This window comes from Nansenia antarctica (genome assembly GCF_963989245.1).
Source record: "Nansenia antarctica genome assembly, chromosome: 20".
Lineage (NCBI taxonomy): Eukaryota > Metazoa > Chordata > Actinopteri > Argentiniformes > Microstomatidae > Nansenia > Nansenia antarctica.
Genome location: NC_137693.1, coordinates 11,474,328 through 11,490,711, shown reverse-complemented (window position 1 = coordinate 11,490,711; position 16,384 = coordinate 11,474,328). Strand labels below are relative to the sequence as shown.

At 47.0% G+C, this 16,384-nt stretch overlaps 2 protein-coding genes across 4 annotated transcripts in view; both read right to left on the bottom strand.

Annotated features, from left to right (window-relative positions):
* Nucleotides 1-1,329, bottom strand: part of LOC308174623 (C-terminal-binding protein 2-like) — a 19,012-nt gene extending 17,683 nt beyond the window's left edge. For all 3 annotated transcript variants that reach the window (XM_080549724.1, XM_080549726.1, XM_080549725.1), the window contains exon 1: nucleotides 1,227-1,329. The gene's annotated coding sequence lies outside the window, so the exon portion shown is untranslated. The remainder of the gene's footprint in view (nucleotides 1-1,226) is intronic.
* Nucleotides 1,330-1,933: 604 nt separating this feature from the next.
* Nucleotides 1,934-16,216, bottom strand: pgk1 (phosphoglycerate kinase 1). The gene is made up of 11 exons (XM_080549731.1): nucleotides 16,094-16,216; nucleotides 13,395-13,445; nucleotides 12,585-12,740; nucleotides 12,116-12,260; nucleotides 9,679-9,782; nucleotides 8,856-8,975; nucleotides 7,182-7,296; nucleotides 6,129-6,308; nucleotides 5,474-5,651; nucleotides 4,230-4,328; nucleotides 1,934-2,763 (listed from the first exon to the last, which is right to left on the bottom strand). Exons 1-11 carry the CDS (start codon nucleotides 16,156-16,158, stop codon nucleotides 2,723-2,725), a joined length of 1,254 nt encoding a protein of 417 aa, XP_080405857.1. The 5' UTR covers nucleotides 16,159-16,216; the 3' UTR covers nucleotides 1,934-2,722.
* Between the last annotated feature and the right edge of the window lie 168 nt (nucleotides 16,217-16,384).

Here is a 16,384-nt window from a genome sequence, read left to right as displayed (position 1 = left end):
CGATAAGGTTCAGTTTGTATTATGACATCACAGTGAGTTTAGAATGCAAGGTTCAGTTTGTATTATGACATCACAGTGAGTTTAGAACGATAAGGTTCCGTTTGTATTATGACATCACAGTGAGCTTAGAATGATAAGGTTCAGTTTGTATTATGACATCACAGTGAGCTTAGAACGATAAGGTTCAGTTTGTATTATGACATCACAGTGAGCTTAGAATGATAAGGTTCAGTTTGTATTATGACATCACAGTGAGCTTAGAATGATAAGGTTCAGTTTGTATTATGACATCACAGTGAGCTTAGAATGATAAGGTTCAGTTTGTATTATGACATCACAGTGAGTTTAGAATGATAAGGTTCAGTTTGTATTATGACATCACAGTGAGCTGAGAACGATAAGGTTCAGTTTGTATTATGACATCACAGTGAGCTTAGAACGATAAGGTTCAGTTTGTATTATGACATCACAGTGAGCTTAGAACGATAAGGTTCAGTTTGTATTATGACATCACAGTGAGTTTAGAACGATAAGGTTCAGTTTGTATTATGACATCACAGTGAGTTTAGAATGACCAGGTTCAGTTTGTATTATGACATCACAGTGAGCTTAGAATGAGAAGGTTCTATCTCCGTTTAGAATGATAAGGTTCTATCTCCGTTTAGAATGATAAGGTTCTATCTCCGTTTAGAATGATAAGGTTCTATCTCCGTTTAGAATGAGAAGGTTCTATCTCCGTTTAGAATGAGAAGGTTCTATCTCCGTTTAGAATGAGAAGGTTCTATCTCCGTTTAGAATGATAAGGTTCTATCTCCGTTTAGGGCAGTTCAGAGATATTGAGCGTCAAAGTTTTTACATTCCATTATGTTTTGTGAGATGGAACCTTTGTATTTTTTTGAATTACTAACTAACACATTACACTAACATTTAAAAAAATAACACCACACAGGCATTAATAAACACCTAATGGATCAGATTATGTAAAAAAAACTCAATTTTGACAAAAATTGAGATTAGAACCTTATAATTCTAACGTCACGAACATAAACAATTACAGGCCTGTTTGTAAAGTTAGCTCGCTTAGCTTAGGGCAGCTGATTGATTTAGCGATGATGATAAATGACACATGCGTTACACAAGTTCAGGACAGGAGACTAAACAAAAACACTAAATGACCATTATTAACAACGGTTTAACGAAAGTCCGATACGGTCATCAATTCATACCAGGTGCAGTTCTCTCTCTGTCTTGGGTTTCCTAAAGTGTGTTGTGATGAGGGGGTCAATATAAGTTGACAATGTGCTCTCAGGATCCAGTCATGAATCCACAACAGTTTGTGTTTCTGGGGGAGATCAGGTGACGGACGGTAGACGAGGAGTCGAAGGAGAACGAATAAAGAGCAGCCTTGATAAGCGGCTTTAGTGGAGTGTGACAGCGCCTTCAAGTCAACACCCGGGGTATTACATCCCTGCTGGCCCTTACCTCACTGACCACTGTGTCCTGGGCTGGTTTCCTTCCTTCTTTCCTTTTCTTTACTGACTTGTCTGTGTCATAACATGGGCTTTCTTTCAATCAGACTCAGCAATGGGTGTGATGCTGTTTTACTTTTTAATAATTAGCTTTCACCACCTGTCGTGTTATATCATGCCTGAGCAAAGAGAATTAAAAAAAACAAGAGCCACTTTTAGTCTATTCATGTCTGACTCTACCATGTCCTGATATGTATACATGACGGTAACAGTAGCAGAAAAATAAAAAGTCCAGCTTGAAAGTGTTTATTTTGTTATGTTACTGTTGATGGACAAATGTATTATTTGAGGAATGTGTGTGTGTGTGTGTGTATGTATATACAGTGAGAAAACAAAACAGACAGAGCTAAAATAATAATGACAAAAAGAAATAACCACAAAGCCACAGGTTGTGTATGTTACACCAACAGCTTTATTCCATGTCGAGCCTCGGCTCTGCTCAGTTCAGTTCGACTTCCACTTTTGACATCCCCTGACTGGGGAGCAACTATCTGACAAGCCACAGAGGATGAATGACAGGAAGAAGATGGTGGAGAGACACAAGGGGAGGGGGGAGGGGGGGGGGTGGGGGAGGGGAGGGGGGGGGCACAGTGACACAGGGCCAACACTTGTGTTGTTGAGGCAGACGAATATAAAAGTCTAGAGTTTACAACACACAACACGTTTTACACTATTAGGGCTGTATGTAACACTGGGCTATACAATACGGACGCCGCACATACACACACGGAAGTGCTCGAACACCAGTGACACACATGCCAACTACCCCTGTCGTTGTGAACGGCAGTAGCTACAGGTGACAGTTACAGGTGACCCCCCCCCCCCCCCCCCCCCCCCCCGCCGCCGCCCCTTGTCTCGTTGAGAAACACACAACAGTAAATTAAGTGCTTGATATAGAGGTGGGGGTTGCAGTTAGGAATGCCCCCCGACCCCCCTTCAATGATGTGGGTCTGAGACTGGTGCAGGAGAGAGACTAGGAGAGGGAGAGAGAGAGAGAGAGATCACTGCAGACTACGAGCCGTGTGTACAGTAGTAAAGAGCAGGCGGTTTGACATGTGAGTCACTGGAGGATGGTGATGGTGATGCTAGTGCAGGGTGAGGAGAGGCGTGAGGGGCTTTTCTCTGGGGCTGCACGTCTCTGGCGGACGAGTTTGTCCCCTCCCCCCCCTGCCCCTCTGTCCCAGGTGAGGGACTTAGGAGTTGCTCAAGGCTTCCACACCGGGCAACACTTTACCTGTGGGCAGAGAGAGAGAGAGAGAGAGAGAGAGAGAGAGAGAGAGAGAGAGAGACAGAGACAGAGACAGAGACAGAGACAGAGAGAGAAAGAGAGACAGAGAGAGACAGAGACATAGAGAAACAAGGGGCATAGTGTAAGGTCACTGCCAGAGGAACCCTGTACGTAGTCATTTATTTATCGTTTATTATTATTAGAGATCTTCCTGAGACCCGAGTCTCTTTTACAGAAGTGCCCGTCAGAACAAGGCACACGGCAACAGGGAAGAAGATCAAATAAACATCCAGACAGACAAAAATACAATATCATACAATATTTCAACAAAATAAAAGCAGAGGGGAAGAAATAGATATCTACATTATACCCACTTACGCTATAAACACTTGTACAGCAGTGAAAGAGAGTATAGCGTAGAGTAGATCAAAGATGAAGTCATGGTGAGATAGCAAACTCTGTCCATAAACAGCCCCTAGCCCCAAGTATTTCACGTGAGGATCTGATAGCATCGGACAGGTATAAGGAATATGGTGACAGCACCACCATGCCCTCTGATAGGCTCTGTGGAATGTTCACCATCATGCTTATACCCATCCCCATCCCCATCCCTCCAGATCTTCATAAATGAATAGGGTGTGGGGACTTGGGGGTTGACAAAGCGGTAGATATAACTACAGCAAGGAGGCTGTTGGAAGTAGAAATCGGAGGACAGGCTCATTGTAATGCGCGGAATGGAAAAACTTTATTATACCATTCATTTCATTTCATGCTTTAAGATGAGCCCGTCCTCCGATTTCTACCTCCGCCAGCCTCCCCTGAAATACAGTATGGGGCTTTACACACTACAGGGCCAACCCAAGCTATACTGTGCTGGCGTGGCTATTTTTCTTTCGTCCTCATTGTCCTATCCAACACTGTTTCACAGGGTTCCTACAAGTTTCAACAAGTCAAATTGAATACCTCCTTTTTAGACCTTTTTTAGACCTCTTGGAATAGAATTTAGACCTATTCGTGACAGCTATTTGTCATCCTCAAGGTGATGAAATTAGGGATTTCACTGCCATACAGAGAAAAAAGTCTGAAGGATAATTAATATAAAATAAATATTGGTTCCAGCGTGATTAATTTCAGCATAAATAGTGGTCGGACTGATTTCCTTGCAGGACAAGCTAATCTCATTTTTAAGACCTAGCACCTAATTTTTTTAGACCTAATAACTGAAAAGTGCGCCCTTTCTTTTTAGGCCTTGTAGATCGCTGGATTGCTGGATTTGAGACTTTAAGGCTTTTTAAGACCAGCGCGGGAACCCTGAACACTGTTTCAGCAGCGTGGCGGACGCCTAGCCAGACCAGCTCAGCTCGGCTCAGCTTGGCTCTGCAGTGTGAATCAGGGTTTCAATGTGTGAATATCTCTGACTTCCTGGGGGGGCGGGGCTTGACATCCAGCAGTAGTAGTGAGCTGTCACTCACCCTCCAGCAGCTCCAGACTGGCTCCGCCCCCTGTGCTGACATGGCTGACCTTGTCCTCTGTGTTCCACTTGGCACAGCAGGTGGCTGTGTCGCCTCCACCTGGGGGGGGCAAGTCAGAGACAGGGGGGGGGCATTAGTACCCAAAAGACAGAGGTGTGGGGGGGGCATTAGTACCCAAAAGACAGAGGTGTGTGTGTGTGTGGGGGGGGGGCATTAGTACCAGAGAGACAGAGGTGTGTGGGGGGGGCATTAGTACCAGCGAGACAGACACACGTTACGATCATCAACGCCATCGCAACTTCACACAGACTGAACTCAGGGGTTGACGACACTGCATTTTCTCTCTCTCCTTGGTCATTTCAAGCTCAGCACCTTATATTATACTGACTGCAGACACAGATGCATTTGTAATATTATACTAAAGCAGCAGTGGGTTTTGGAAGTAGGCTAGTTAGATCACTTTGAACATGACTGGAGAGTTGGCTGAGGTGAGGAGCGGTGGTGACTGGCGCCACCTACTGGTGAATGTGATTAGGACACTGAGTGGAGGATGAACCTCAAAATCTCCCCTCAAAATGGCAGTGCAAAGATATGACTAAAGTTTAAAACTGTATGAATTAAGTAAATTAACATTTGGCGTGGACTCAGACAGCACCACATTTACTTACAAGCAATATAGTATTGTTTAATCATGGTATTGAACCATCATATCAATGTAGGGTTACTTATTTAGTTACTTATTATTATTGTGTTTTTTGTATCTGAATGCTGCATTGTCAATGTTGAGGAACCAATGCCCAAGAACTTTACTCTTGTGTACTTGTAAAAGTAAAAAAAAAAGTGATTCTAAATGGTAAATGGACTGCACTTATATAGCACCTTTATCCAAAGCGCTTTACAACGGCCTCTCATTCACCCATTCACACACGCATTCACACACCAATGGCGGCAAGCTACCATGCAAGGCGCCGGCCGACCCCGCTCACTGGGAGCAATTTGGGGTTCAGCGTCTTGCCCAAGGACACCTCGACATGTGGCCAGCCGGGGCTCGAACCGCCGATCTGCCAACCTTGCGATCATTACACGGCAGCTCTACCTCCTGCGCCACAGCCGGCCCCTGAATCTGATTCATACAAGCGCTTGCTTATTTACAAGCACCAAAAAAATGATGAGGTGACTGCCTGTCTTGTTGTCTCTGCAGAAGGACTCAGAAGGGGTGGAGACTAGGAGGAGGCGGGGCTTACCGATGATTGTGATGCAGCCGGTCTTGGTCACCTCCACCACCTTGTCCATCAGGTTCTTGGTTCCGTGGGAGAAGTTCTCGAACTCAAACACACCGACGGGTCCGTTCCACACGATCTGCTTGGCTCTGCCGACAGCTGCACTGAACGCCTTGGAGCTCTCTGGTCCACAGTCCAGACCCTGGGTAGAGGGAGGGGGGGGGGGGGGGAGAGGGAGAGGGAGGGAAGGAGAGGGAGAGGGAGGGAAGGAGAGGTAGGGGAGAGGGAGAGGGAGAGGTAGGGGGAAAGGGAGAGGGAGGGAAGGAGGGAGTGAGGTTGAGAGTAGAGAGAGAGAGAGAGAGAGAGAGAGAGAGAGAGAGAGAGTGTGAGATTGTGTTAGCTCTGTTACACAGATTAGTGATGCTGATATACCACATATTGGGCCGGTTTCACAGACAAGGCTTATGAGTAATCCCACACTCAAAAGCCTCTTCAATGGAGATTTATCATTGAAAGTGTGATTTACTCCAGGACTAGTGTCATGCCTTGGCTGTGAAACCCTCCCCATTGTTTTACATTTAGGGAGACAAATCCCCCTAAATAAGCCAAAACGGTAACAAACAACAGTTATTCATACCCCCCCCCCCCCCCCGAAACGGGTCTGGTTCCCCGTCCTCACCATCCAGCCGTCGGGGATGCCGTCCTCCACCGTGGCGGTGCCCGTGGCGGCGTGCTCGTCGAACTTCTCCGCGGTGATGAAGTCGACGGGCAGGTTGATCTTGACGCCGTTCTTCTCGGCCTTGGCCATCAGCTCCTTGACGATCTTGGCGCCGTCCTCGTCATACAGGGAGCCGCCGATCTGCGGAGAAGAGGGAGTTCAGTTGAGGTGTGGTGTTCAGTTGAGGTGAAACGTTCATTGTTCATCGCAATTTTGACAGACAGAAACAGTCATTCATAGAGAGGCCGTGACCTCCCTTTGTCTATATATCGTCTATGAACGGTCGTACGTCGTCCCACACAATAGCCGTCTCTCAACTGTTAGGAAACACGAGTCCTCGTGTTCATTACTCACACCAGCATTACAATGAGCCTGTCTTCCCATTTCCGCCTCCACCAGCCCACCCTAATTGTCATTATTATTTGAAAGGTCATTGTCATATGTTCCCTAACCCTGTTTCAAATATATTTCCCTCCTTTAAGTGGTTGTAGGGGCACATTAAGGCATCAGCCATGTAGTCACAGGGTCAACGGTTCGATTCACGGCCGTCGACATATCCTGCATGTCATCCCTCCTCTCTCTCTCTCTCTCACCCGTCCTTCCTGTCAATCTCTACTGTCTCTACTATCCCAATAAAGCAGAAATGCCCAATAAATATATTTAAGTGGTTGCAGATCTTATATGATTGGATCAGTCCGGGCAAGTTTTCCACCGCATTGCTTTCACCAATAAAGTAATGTCAGATCAGTGATTTGTTCAAGGAAAGCAGTACTTTTAGTCAACTAGTCAATTGTCACTTTATGTTGTTGTTGTTGTTTGTGGTCTGAGCTGCTGTAACAGATTAATTTGTTTCAATAAAGCCTTGAATCAATAAAGTACCTACCTATCTATCTATCCATCTATCTATCTATCTATCTATCTATCTTTTCAAACCCTGTCTTTTCCCTCCCTCCCTCCCTCCCTCCCTATCTCCATTCATCATCCCCCCCCCCCCCTCCTGCTTTCTGTCCTCACCTTCATGCCCTTGAGGATGTGCAGGAAGGTGAAGGCCATGCCACCTCCGATGATCATCTCGTTGACCTGGTCCAACATGTTGTTGATCAGCTGGATCTTGTCCTTGACCTTAGCTCTGCACCACAACACACAGGGAGAGACGGCATGAGGACACAGGAAGGAACGTCTTTATGGAAAGCTCTTTAAACTGGAGACAGATCGGGGCATAAATACTTCATTGTATTATTGTTAAAATGTGTTGCTTTTCCTTGTTTTGTTGCTATGTAATGAGTTCAACAGTTAGCCTGCAGCCTTTTTTTCTGTTTACTAGCCCAGCCACCACCCTACTCTCATCGGAGGACTTTGCTTATTGTATTTGTTTCGTTTTTTAACAGCTTTTACATATAGATTGTATTACACAAGATAACATTTTAGCACATCATCATAATAATGCATTCATTATGCATCGTTATTGTTTTCCATTTCATGTAATGCCTTATTGATGTGTGTTTTATATGTTCATACACAAGAAAGGACTGAAAAACAAATAAATAATTAACTACTACTATTTAATTGTGCCATGTAGCTATATTAGTATAGAACTTCCTGCTGCCTTTCATCTGTTGTTGAAGGGCTTATCATCATAAGCAAACTCTGGTCCATGTACTTTGTCTCTGGCAGTGTGCAGAACCCTGGGGGTCATCTTTGAAAATACACAACTGGCAATGAGAGAAGCTGATTGGCTGAGCTCAGAGACACTGAGTGGGTGTGACAGTTACACAATGCCCAGCTGAAATGGACTCTGACTCGGGGCCAATTTTAGACATGAGGCCAACGGCCAGCTTTCATAGTATCTGTGTTGGTAACCTTTCACCCTGGGCTAGACTGTAGCTAGCTAGCTGTGTAAAGTATCCATGTCAGTTAACTTTCACATGGAGCTGGATGTGCTCAGCGGTAGGGAAGGCTAGTTATATGCAATAAGTAGCATTAAGACCCCTGTCACAAGAATGACATAACAAGCTTAAGTTCTCTAATTTTAGCTTGCCTTCTGTGTATTTAAAAGGACTAGATTATGATCTGAGACTGAAGACCCATCTCTTCAGGCTACACTTCATCTGTCCCTCCTACCTCTTCATCCCCACTACCCCCCTGTTTAACTACTGTAAATAATTAAATAAAAAATATAGATTTTATTTTTAAATTAAATTTTTCCTTTAAAATAGATGATGGATAGATGATTCGCCTACTTAGACAAACGTATTTGTAAGTCGCTTTGGATAAAAGGTGTCTGCTAAATGCCAAAAATATAAATAAAATAATATTTTACAAATACTTAAAAAAATTAGATGGCAGAGGAATTCAATCTGTTCTAGCGGAGTCGACCAGGTGAGGACAGAGTACCAAGTAGTGGAATAACCAGTGGAGGCTGATGGAGGTAGAAACTGGAGAACCGGCTCATTGGAATACACAGAACAAACACCATTCCTCATTCTGTTCCACACAATGAGCCCGTCCTCCGATTTCCACCTCCACCAGCCAGCCTCCCCCCATGGGTAGTTTGTTACCAGAAAAGCTACTGGAGAGGGGCCACTTTTTCCTATACAGTCAACTGATCACAGATCAGTGATACCAGCCTCATGTCACAGCCATAGGCATGTCTGACCGCCGTTAAACTGTCCCTGGAACAGGTCTTACCCTCCGAGGATGGCCAGGAAGGGCCTCTGTGGTTTCTCCAGAGCCATGGCAAAGTAGTCCAGCTCCTTCTTCATCAGGAAGCCAGCGGCCTTCTGGGGCAGGTTCACTCCTACCATGGAGCTGGGAGAGGAGGAGAGGAGGAGGAGGAGAGGGGAGGAGATAGGAAGAAGGAGAGGGGGAGATGAGAGAAAGAGACAGGAAGAGGGAGAGATGAGAGAAAGGAGGGGAGGAGGGAGAGGGAGAGATGAGAGGAAGAGACAGGAAGAGGGAGAGATGAAAGGAGAGAAAGGGAGAGGAGGAGAGGAAGAGAGGAGAGGAAGAGACAGGAAGGAGAGATGAGAGAAAGGAGAGGAGGGAGAGGAAGAGACAGGAAGGAGAGATGAGAGAAAGGAGAGGAGGGAGAGGGAGAGGAAGAGAGGAGAGGAAGAGACAGGAAGAGGGAGAGATGAAAGGAGAGAAAGGGAGAGGAGGAGAGGAAGAGAGGAGAGGAAGAGACAGGAAGGAGAGATGAGAGAAAGGAGAGGAGGAGGGAGAGGGAGAGATGCGAGGAAGAGACAGGAAGAAGGAGAAGGGGGAGATGAGAGAAAGAGATAGGAAGAAGGAGAGATGAGAGAAAGGAGAGGAGGAGGAGGAGGAGAGTCCGGTAGAGGATGAGAGAAAGAGGTACATGGAAAGGAAGAGAGGAGGAGGAGGTGAGACAATATTCTAGGTATAATATATTCAAGGTCAATATTCTACATAATCACGCAATAGTGATGGAGGCTACACAAGCCTATTTTACTAGTGTCATAGAGGGGTAATAGGAGAAAGGGGATACCCATACCTGTGGGCTCTGTGTGCTGTGCCGAAGGCGTCGTTGACGTACACGTCTCCCAGTTTGGACAGAGACGCCCTGAAGGAATCGATCTGTTCCTGGGTGGCTTTGGTCTGTCACAGGAGAAGAGAGGAGAGGAGGAGAGAGTAGGAGAGGAGAACAGGAGAGAAATTGTTAGTAACCTGAGCCCTCTGCAGCCTCTATCAGCAGGCTATGTTACACCTGTCACACACCTGACACACACCTGACACACACACGCACACCTGACACACACACACACACACACACACACACACCCTATTCTACACCAAATAGAAGACGACCATTTACTCATTCAAACAGTGCTGAGGCGTTACAGCTTAGAGGCATTAAAGGTAGTGGTGGCCTAGTGGATAGTAAGTTGGACTGGTGATCAGAAGGTCATGAGTTCAAACACCACCACTAGTGTGCCCTTGAGTAAGACACTTAGCCCTAAATTACTCCATGGTTAGGGTTAGGTTAGGCTCGTCCCTGTAATCTCTAATTATAAGTCGCTTTGGATAAAGGTGGCTGCTAAAATGGTTAAAATGTAACATCCTTCAAGGGGAGGTTAGGAATGGGAGGACAGGATGTAGGTGGCTAGGCTGTGCTGCCATTGCACTTACTGCACCAAAGATCTACAGTATAATGAAATAGTGACTATCTGAGAGTTTATGGTGAATATTACAGTAGTGATACAGGGGGGTGATAGGGGCACATGTACGTATGCTTTGGATCAGGTTCCTGCTGCACTTTAGCAGACAAAGGTCACGACCCCTTCACTGGGGGGCAGAGAAAGGTCAAGGCTGATCTGAGGTGTCCCGTCCTAAATGCCAGACAGCAGCAGTGGCACTGGAGCAAGTCAGCCGGGGTTGTCCCATGTCCCATGCTAGAGGTACGAGTTAACTCCTTAACTCCCTGATCTAGGGTCAGATTACCCTCCCCCCTGTCCTAACCTGTGCTACCAGGGCAGACGGAGACACCTAACTGACCCAGACCCAGTGATGCTGACCTTTCTGAGAAGGCTGGTGAAGGTAGAAATCGGAGGACAGGCTTGTTGTAATGAACGGGAATGGGATAAGGAATGGTATAAACCCCAAAAAATATGTTTCGATCCCATGCGTTACAATGAGCCTCTCCTCCGACTTCTACATTTACCATTTAGCCGACGCTTTTATCCAAAGCGACTTACAATTAGACATTACAGGGACAGTCTCCCTGGAGTAACTTAGCCCTAGTGTGCCTTACTCAAGGACACACTAGTGGTGGTGTTCCCCAAGTGGGATTTGAACTCATGACCTTCTGATCACCAGTCCAACTCACTATCCACTAGGCCACCATTCCCCCCCCCCCCCCCCACACCATCAGCCTCCACTGGCGTCTCTCTATGATCGAGGGGTTCTATGAAAGGTCAGCGTACTGTAATGTACATTAGTCGGCATCTGTCCCCCCCTCCTCCTCCCCCCCCCCCTCTCAGAGAGCTGCATACCAGCCAGGGCTTGCAGGACAAGAAAAGCAACAGCCTCCGCCTCGGCCTGCCCACTGGCCTTCTCTCAAATGTCACCAGGTCACGGAGCTCTGCTCTGCCGCCTGGGAGGAGGAGGAGACCCCTGACCTTTCACCTTTCCTAGTACAGTAGACCTGGCTAGCAGAGATAGACCTGGCTAGCAGAGATAGACCTGGCTAGCAGAGATAGACCTGGCTGGCAGAGATAGGGCTACGACCACATCACACTCAAGTGTTTCTCAACTAGCCCTGACTGAACCCTGCCCTGTCAGGAGGGCCTCCTTCCCCCTTCCTTAACTGTCCCTCCTAAGACCTCTTCATCCCCTCTACCCCCCTGTACAGTTTCTCTACTGTAAAATACAAATAATAATCATTTAAAAATCCTAATTCTTCTAGCATTATGACTGCCAAAGGCTAATTTTTTCTTGCGATGACTGACGGATAGACGATTCACTTAATCAGACAAATGTATTTGTTGTCAGTCGCTTTGGATAAAGGCTTACGCTTTTGTAAAATGTAAATGGCTGCTAACAGGAGGGCAGTCGCGTGGATCTTCTCCTCTGACACATTCAGATGTTTCCCTCACCTCACCCTAATCTCATGTCACACAGCCACACAGCCACACACACACACACACACACACACCCACACCCACACACACACACAGGCACACACACACACACACACACACACACACACACACACACACACACACACACACACACACTTGGACCTCTGTGGCTTGGCTTTCAAAACCACGACAATGAAGCTAAATTCTATCTGGCTTGTATCTGTGACCCTTCTAAACAGAAGCTGATGAGTGACTCAGCTGCTGCTCCTCCTCCTCCTCTCCGGCCTCGTTCTCTGTCTCTCTCTCTCTCCAGGGGCCACTGCGGCCGCAGTCGTTGCCATGGGAACTCACCTTGTTCCCGGAGGCGTCCTTGCCCTTGCCCTCCTCGGCCACGTGGAACCGCAGGTTCTCCAGCAGGATCACGGACCCCACGGCCGGGTTGGCGCACGCCTTCTCTACGTCGGGACCGACGCAGTCCTTCAGGAAGGTCACCTCCCTGGGAACACAAACACACACACACACACACACACACACACACACATACACACACAACACGATTAGCTTATCATTTTTTCTTGTAGTACGGTAATAGTAGCCAGGCCCAGAAGGCCATGGTGGGAGGGGAGGAGGTGGGAGGGGAGGTGGGAGGGGAGGAGAGGAGAGGGGAGGTGGGAGGGGAGGAGAGGACAGGGGAGGTGGGAGGGGAGGAGAGGATAGGGGAGGGGAGGTAGGAGGGGAGGAGAGGCGAGGTGGGAGGGGAGGAGAGGCGAGGGGAGGTGGGAGGGGAGGGGGGTGGTCTGTCTGTCTGTCTGTCACTCACGTGCCCAGCAGGGTCTTGAGCTCGACGGCCACTGGTGCCAGGGAGTATTTGTCGGGCATGGGATTCCCATCAGGACGACCCAGGTGGCTCATCAGAACCACGGCCTTGGCCCCGTGGTCCAGACAGTGCTTGATGGTGGGGACGGCAGCCTTGATCCTGAAACACGGAAGGGGATATATATGTTACGGTACATGTGGGAAAACGGTTTATGTTGGCATTTCCCGGGGACATGGCAGCATAAAACGTTGACTTGGTACATGCTGGCATGTCTAACCCTAACCCTAGTTTTCCCACATGTACCGTAACATATATATATGTATATGCACTCCTAACACTTCATTAGGAACACTTGTACACCTTCTCATTCATTCAGGTGGTGTAATGGTGTGGGGAATGCTTTCTTGGCACACTTTGGTCCCGTTAATATCCATCAACCATCACTTGAATGACACAGCCTATTTGCCACAATGTACCCATCTTCTAATGGCTACTTCCAGCATGATGATGCCCCATGTATAGTAGTATACTATTCCTAATAAAGTGTTCAGTGAGTGTAAAGACACACACATGCCAGTGGAGGTTGGTGGAGGCAGAAATCGGAGGATGGGCTGATTGTAATGCATGGAACAGAACAACGACTGGTACCACATCGATTTACAATGAGCCCGTCCTTCGATGTCTGCCTCCGCCAGTCCACTCTCCTGGTGTGTGTCTGCCTGCCACACAGTCTGCCACACCCTCAGGGGACTGTGATGCATTGGGATTATGATCATTGTGAGAGAGGAAATCAAGGGGAGCTCATCATTTTACCTCTGGTTGTTGGTGATGGTCTGGTCCTTCATGGGCACATTGAAGTCGACCCTGTGAAAACACAAACAAACACAACGTAAGACATGACAGACCCGTTGTTTTCTGCCTCTAGGCCTAGTAGTAGTCGTACACCCTGGCCTTCAGAAATCACAGCATCTCAAACAGAGGGGGGGGGGCGCCCCGCGATCAATTCAAAGGAAGGTTTGGGGGTGATTAAGGTTAACAGAACAGGGAACAGCTCCAGACACCACAATGACTTTGAGAAACCGCTGATAAAGGTTATCATGGCTGTTCTATCTCTCCCCCCCGGGACGCAGACCAATGACACTCTGTCTGTCTGCCAGCCCTGCCTGCCCTCCCTGAACCAGAGAGGTGTTACTGATTGACAGGGTGTGAGATGTGTGTGTGTGTGTGTGTGTGTGTGGGGGGGGGGGGGGGTTAGTGACGCATCATTATTAATTATTAATAACTTATTGTTAGCGACACACAACCTTCCCTCTCGTGAGGACTAGTGATCAAATCTTTTCAACATAAAGGGAGCCCTACACACACACACACACACACTCACACTCACACAATCCTTGTTCTCCTTACATTACATTACATAACTCCTCTCCCCCCCCCCCCCCCAACCCCTCTCCTCAGGCCTACTTGATGCTCTGACAGCGTATGTATGTGAGCCAAAACTGAAAACTGGGCGAAGGAGGATTAGCCCGCGAACAGCATGGGAGCCACAACTGCAGCAGCAGCAGCTGCTCATACGGTCAACGCCCCACCAGACCATTGTCACCATACTGTCCTATCAAAGCCCTATACTGTCCTATCAAAGCCCTATACAGCACAGTCAGCGTCTGGGACCCGGGGGAATGTCAGTAATGGGCAGTGGAGGTTACATAACTGGGCAACGGACCGGACCAGCGCGAATACCCTGACCAGATAGAGAATGCGGTTTAAAACAATGCGGTTTTAAACCGACTGTTACATTTCCTGGAAATAAAGCCAACTCATTGGCTGCTTGATCGATTTTCGGCACAGGCCGACCTCTCCTTATTCTCTCTCTCTCGCAGCTAGCTAGGTCACCATAGTAACCTCCGGCAGCCAGTTAGAATGTGTCCTGGTTCTAAGAGCCTGTTTCCGAATATCATAATTTCTCCAGTACTACATGCTCCACAAGTTAGAGCTTACATTTACACCATTTAGTTAGTAGACACTTTTATCCAAAGCGACTTACAATTAGAGATTACAGGGTGGAGTCTCCCTGGAGTAACGTAGGGCTAAAGTGCCTTACTCAAGGGCACACTAGTGGCGGTGTTCCCAGGTGAGACTTCAACTCATGACCTTCTGATCACCAGTCCAACTCACTCTTCACTAGGCCACCACTAACCCCTTTCACAATGACAGTAAAGGGACTATAGGGAACAACTCATATCAGGTTAGTTTTCCAGAGATTTTTAAATGTCTCAGATCTAGATGTTTACATGTCAGATGTTTGATAAGATTCCTCAAGTATTACAATTAATTTTATTTTTAGTATTACAATAGAGTTCTAGAACACACCACTGAGAAAGAACTCCAGAGCTTTATTTCCTGTAAATGAATCCCCCTCCTTGCTCCACCTCCCAGTCCTTCAACCCTCTTATGAAACACCTTCCTGTGTTGCCTCAGCCCAGCTTCATAGAAATGATACGGAGCAGTGGCTGTCTGGGCTGTGATGCAGAGTGTTCCTCGCTGTGGTTGTAGTTTTTCCATTGTTTTAAAAAGAGCATTCGTGCAGTACGGGAGAACAGAACACCATTCGGATTCCGGAATGTAGCTTTAAATTCTGCACACTATGCTCAGGAACAACATGGGCGTGGATGGGCACAGGACGGGCATACCTATACAAGCCTTCATGTTATGGCAAGTCCTGGATGGAATGTGATGGATATTTCAGAATGTTGACATCACAATGGTTATCCCAGAATCAATGCATACTGTATCATAGCTCTGGTTTATTACATGCACTGTCTGCACGCTTTGGGGGGCGAATATGCCATTTATGAGTGTGAGTTTCACACCTTCTTTAGCCTTAAAAGTGCTAATTGCAGTTGGGTGCTGCTGAGCCCCCTCTGTACTGTCTCTAGTGTCTCTACCCTCTGACATTTGGTAAAAAAAAAAAAAAAAGGGTATCAGTTTTCAGAGTAAGCTACTGCTGCTGGTGCTAAACCACCACTGGCCTGGATGACTGGCAGTGGATGAAGATCGATTCTAAAGTTGATGGTTGCCTAATTAAATCCCTGCTATCTTCATAAGATCATGTTTGACATCAGAAAGGTACAGATGAGTTATGTAATATGAACTATTTCATTGAATTGCACTCGTTTTTTTAGGATGCTTGAATCCATTCTGCATCCTTCCTCCAGCACGTAACTGTCCGAATGGGGAAAACGTGAGACTTTGCATGTCTGCATGTCTACTTCCTGTGTTCCGTCACGAGCGGTGGCGTCAGAGCATCTTCAGTCAACTGAAATACTAACTAACCTCCCAGACACATTGTAACCGTAATTATGAGTACTCATTCATACATGCATACATTTACATAAGGCAAGACGGTGACAATGTGACAAATACCACAACCCACGCAACTAACTAACTAACACATCAGTTGCAATCACGGTATCGAGTGCAATAATCCTCTGTCCACGTTATGCAAAGCTCACCTCATAATGACACGCTTCCCCTTCACCTCCACCTTGTCCAGGGTGAGTTTATTAGACAGAGACATCTTTGGATCTTGTATATCTGCACCTGTATCTTCTGTCACCTCACTCTTCTGATGGGCAGATCCCGAATGGTAATAATGACCTTAGCGCAGTGAGCAGGCACATCGAGTGGGCGGGACCGATACACTCTCATCCATAGTTGATTGGTCACCAAGCTAGAACGGAGACGGAGTCATCAGTGCTGCCATTGGGCTGTGTCCGTGTCTGTCACACGCGTAACGCAACCGG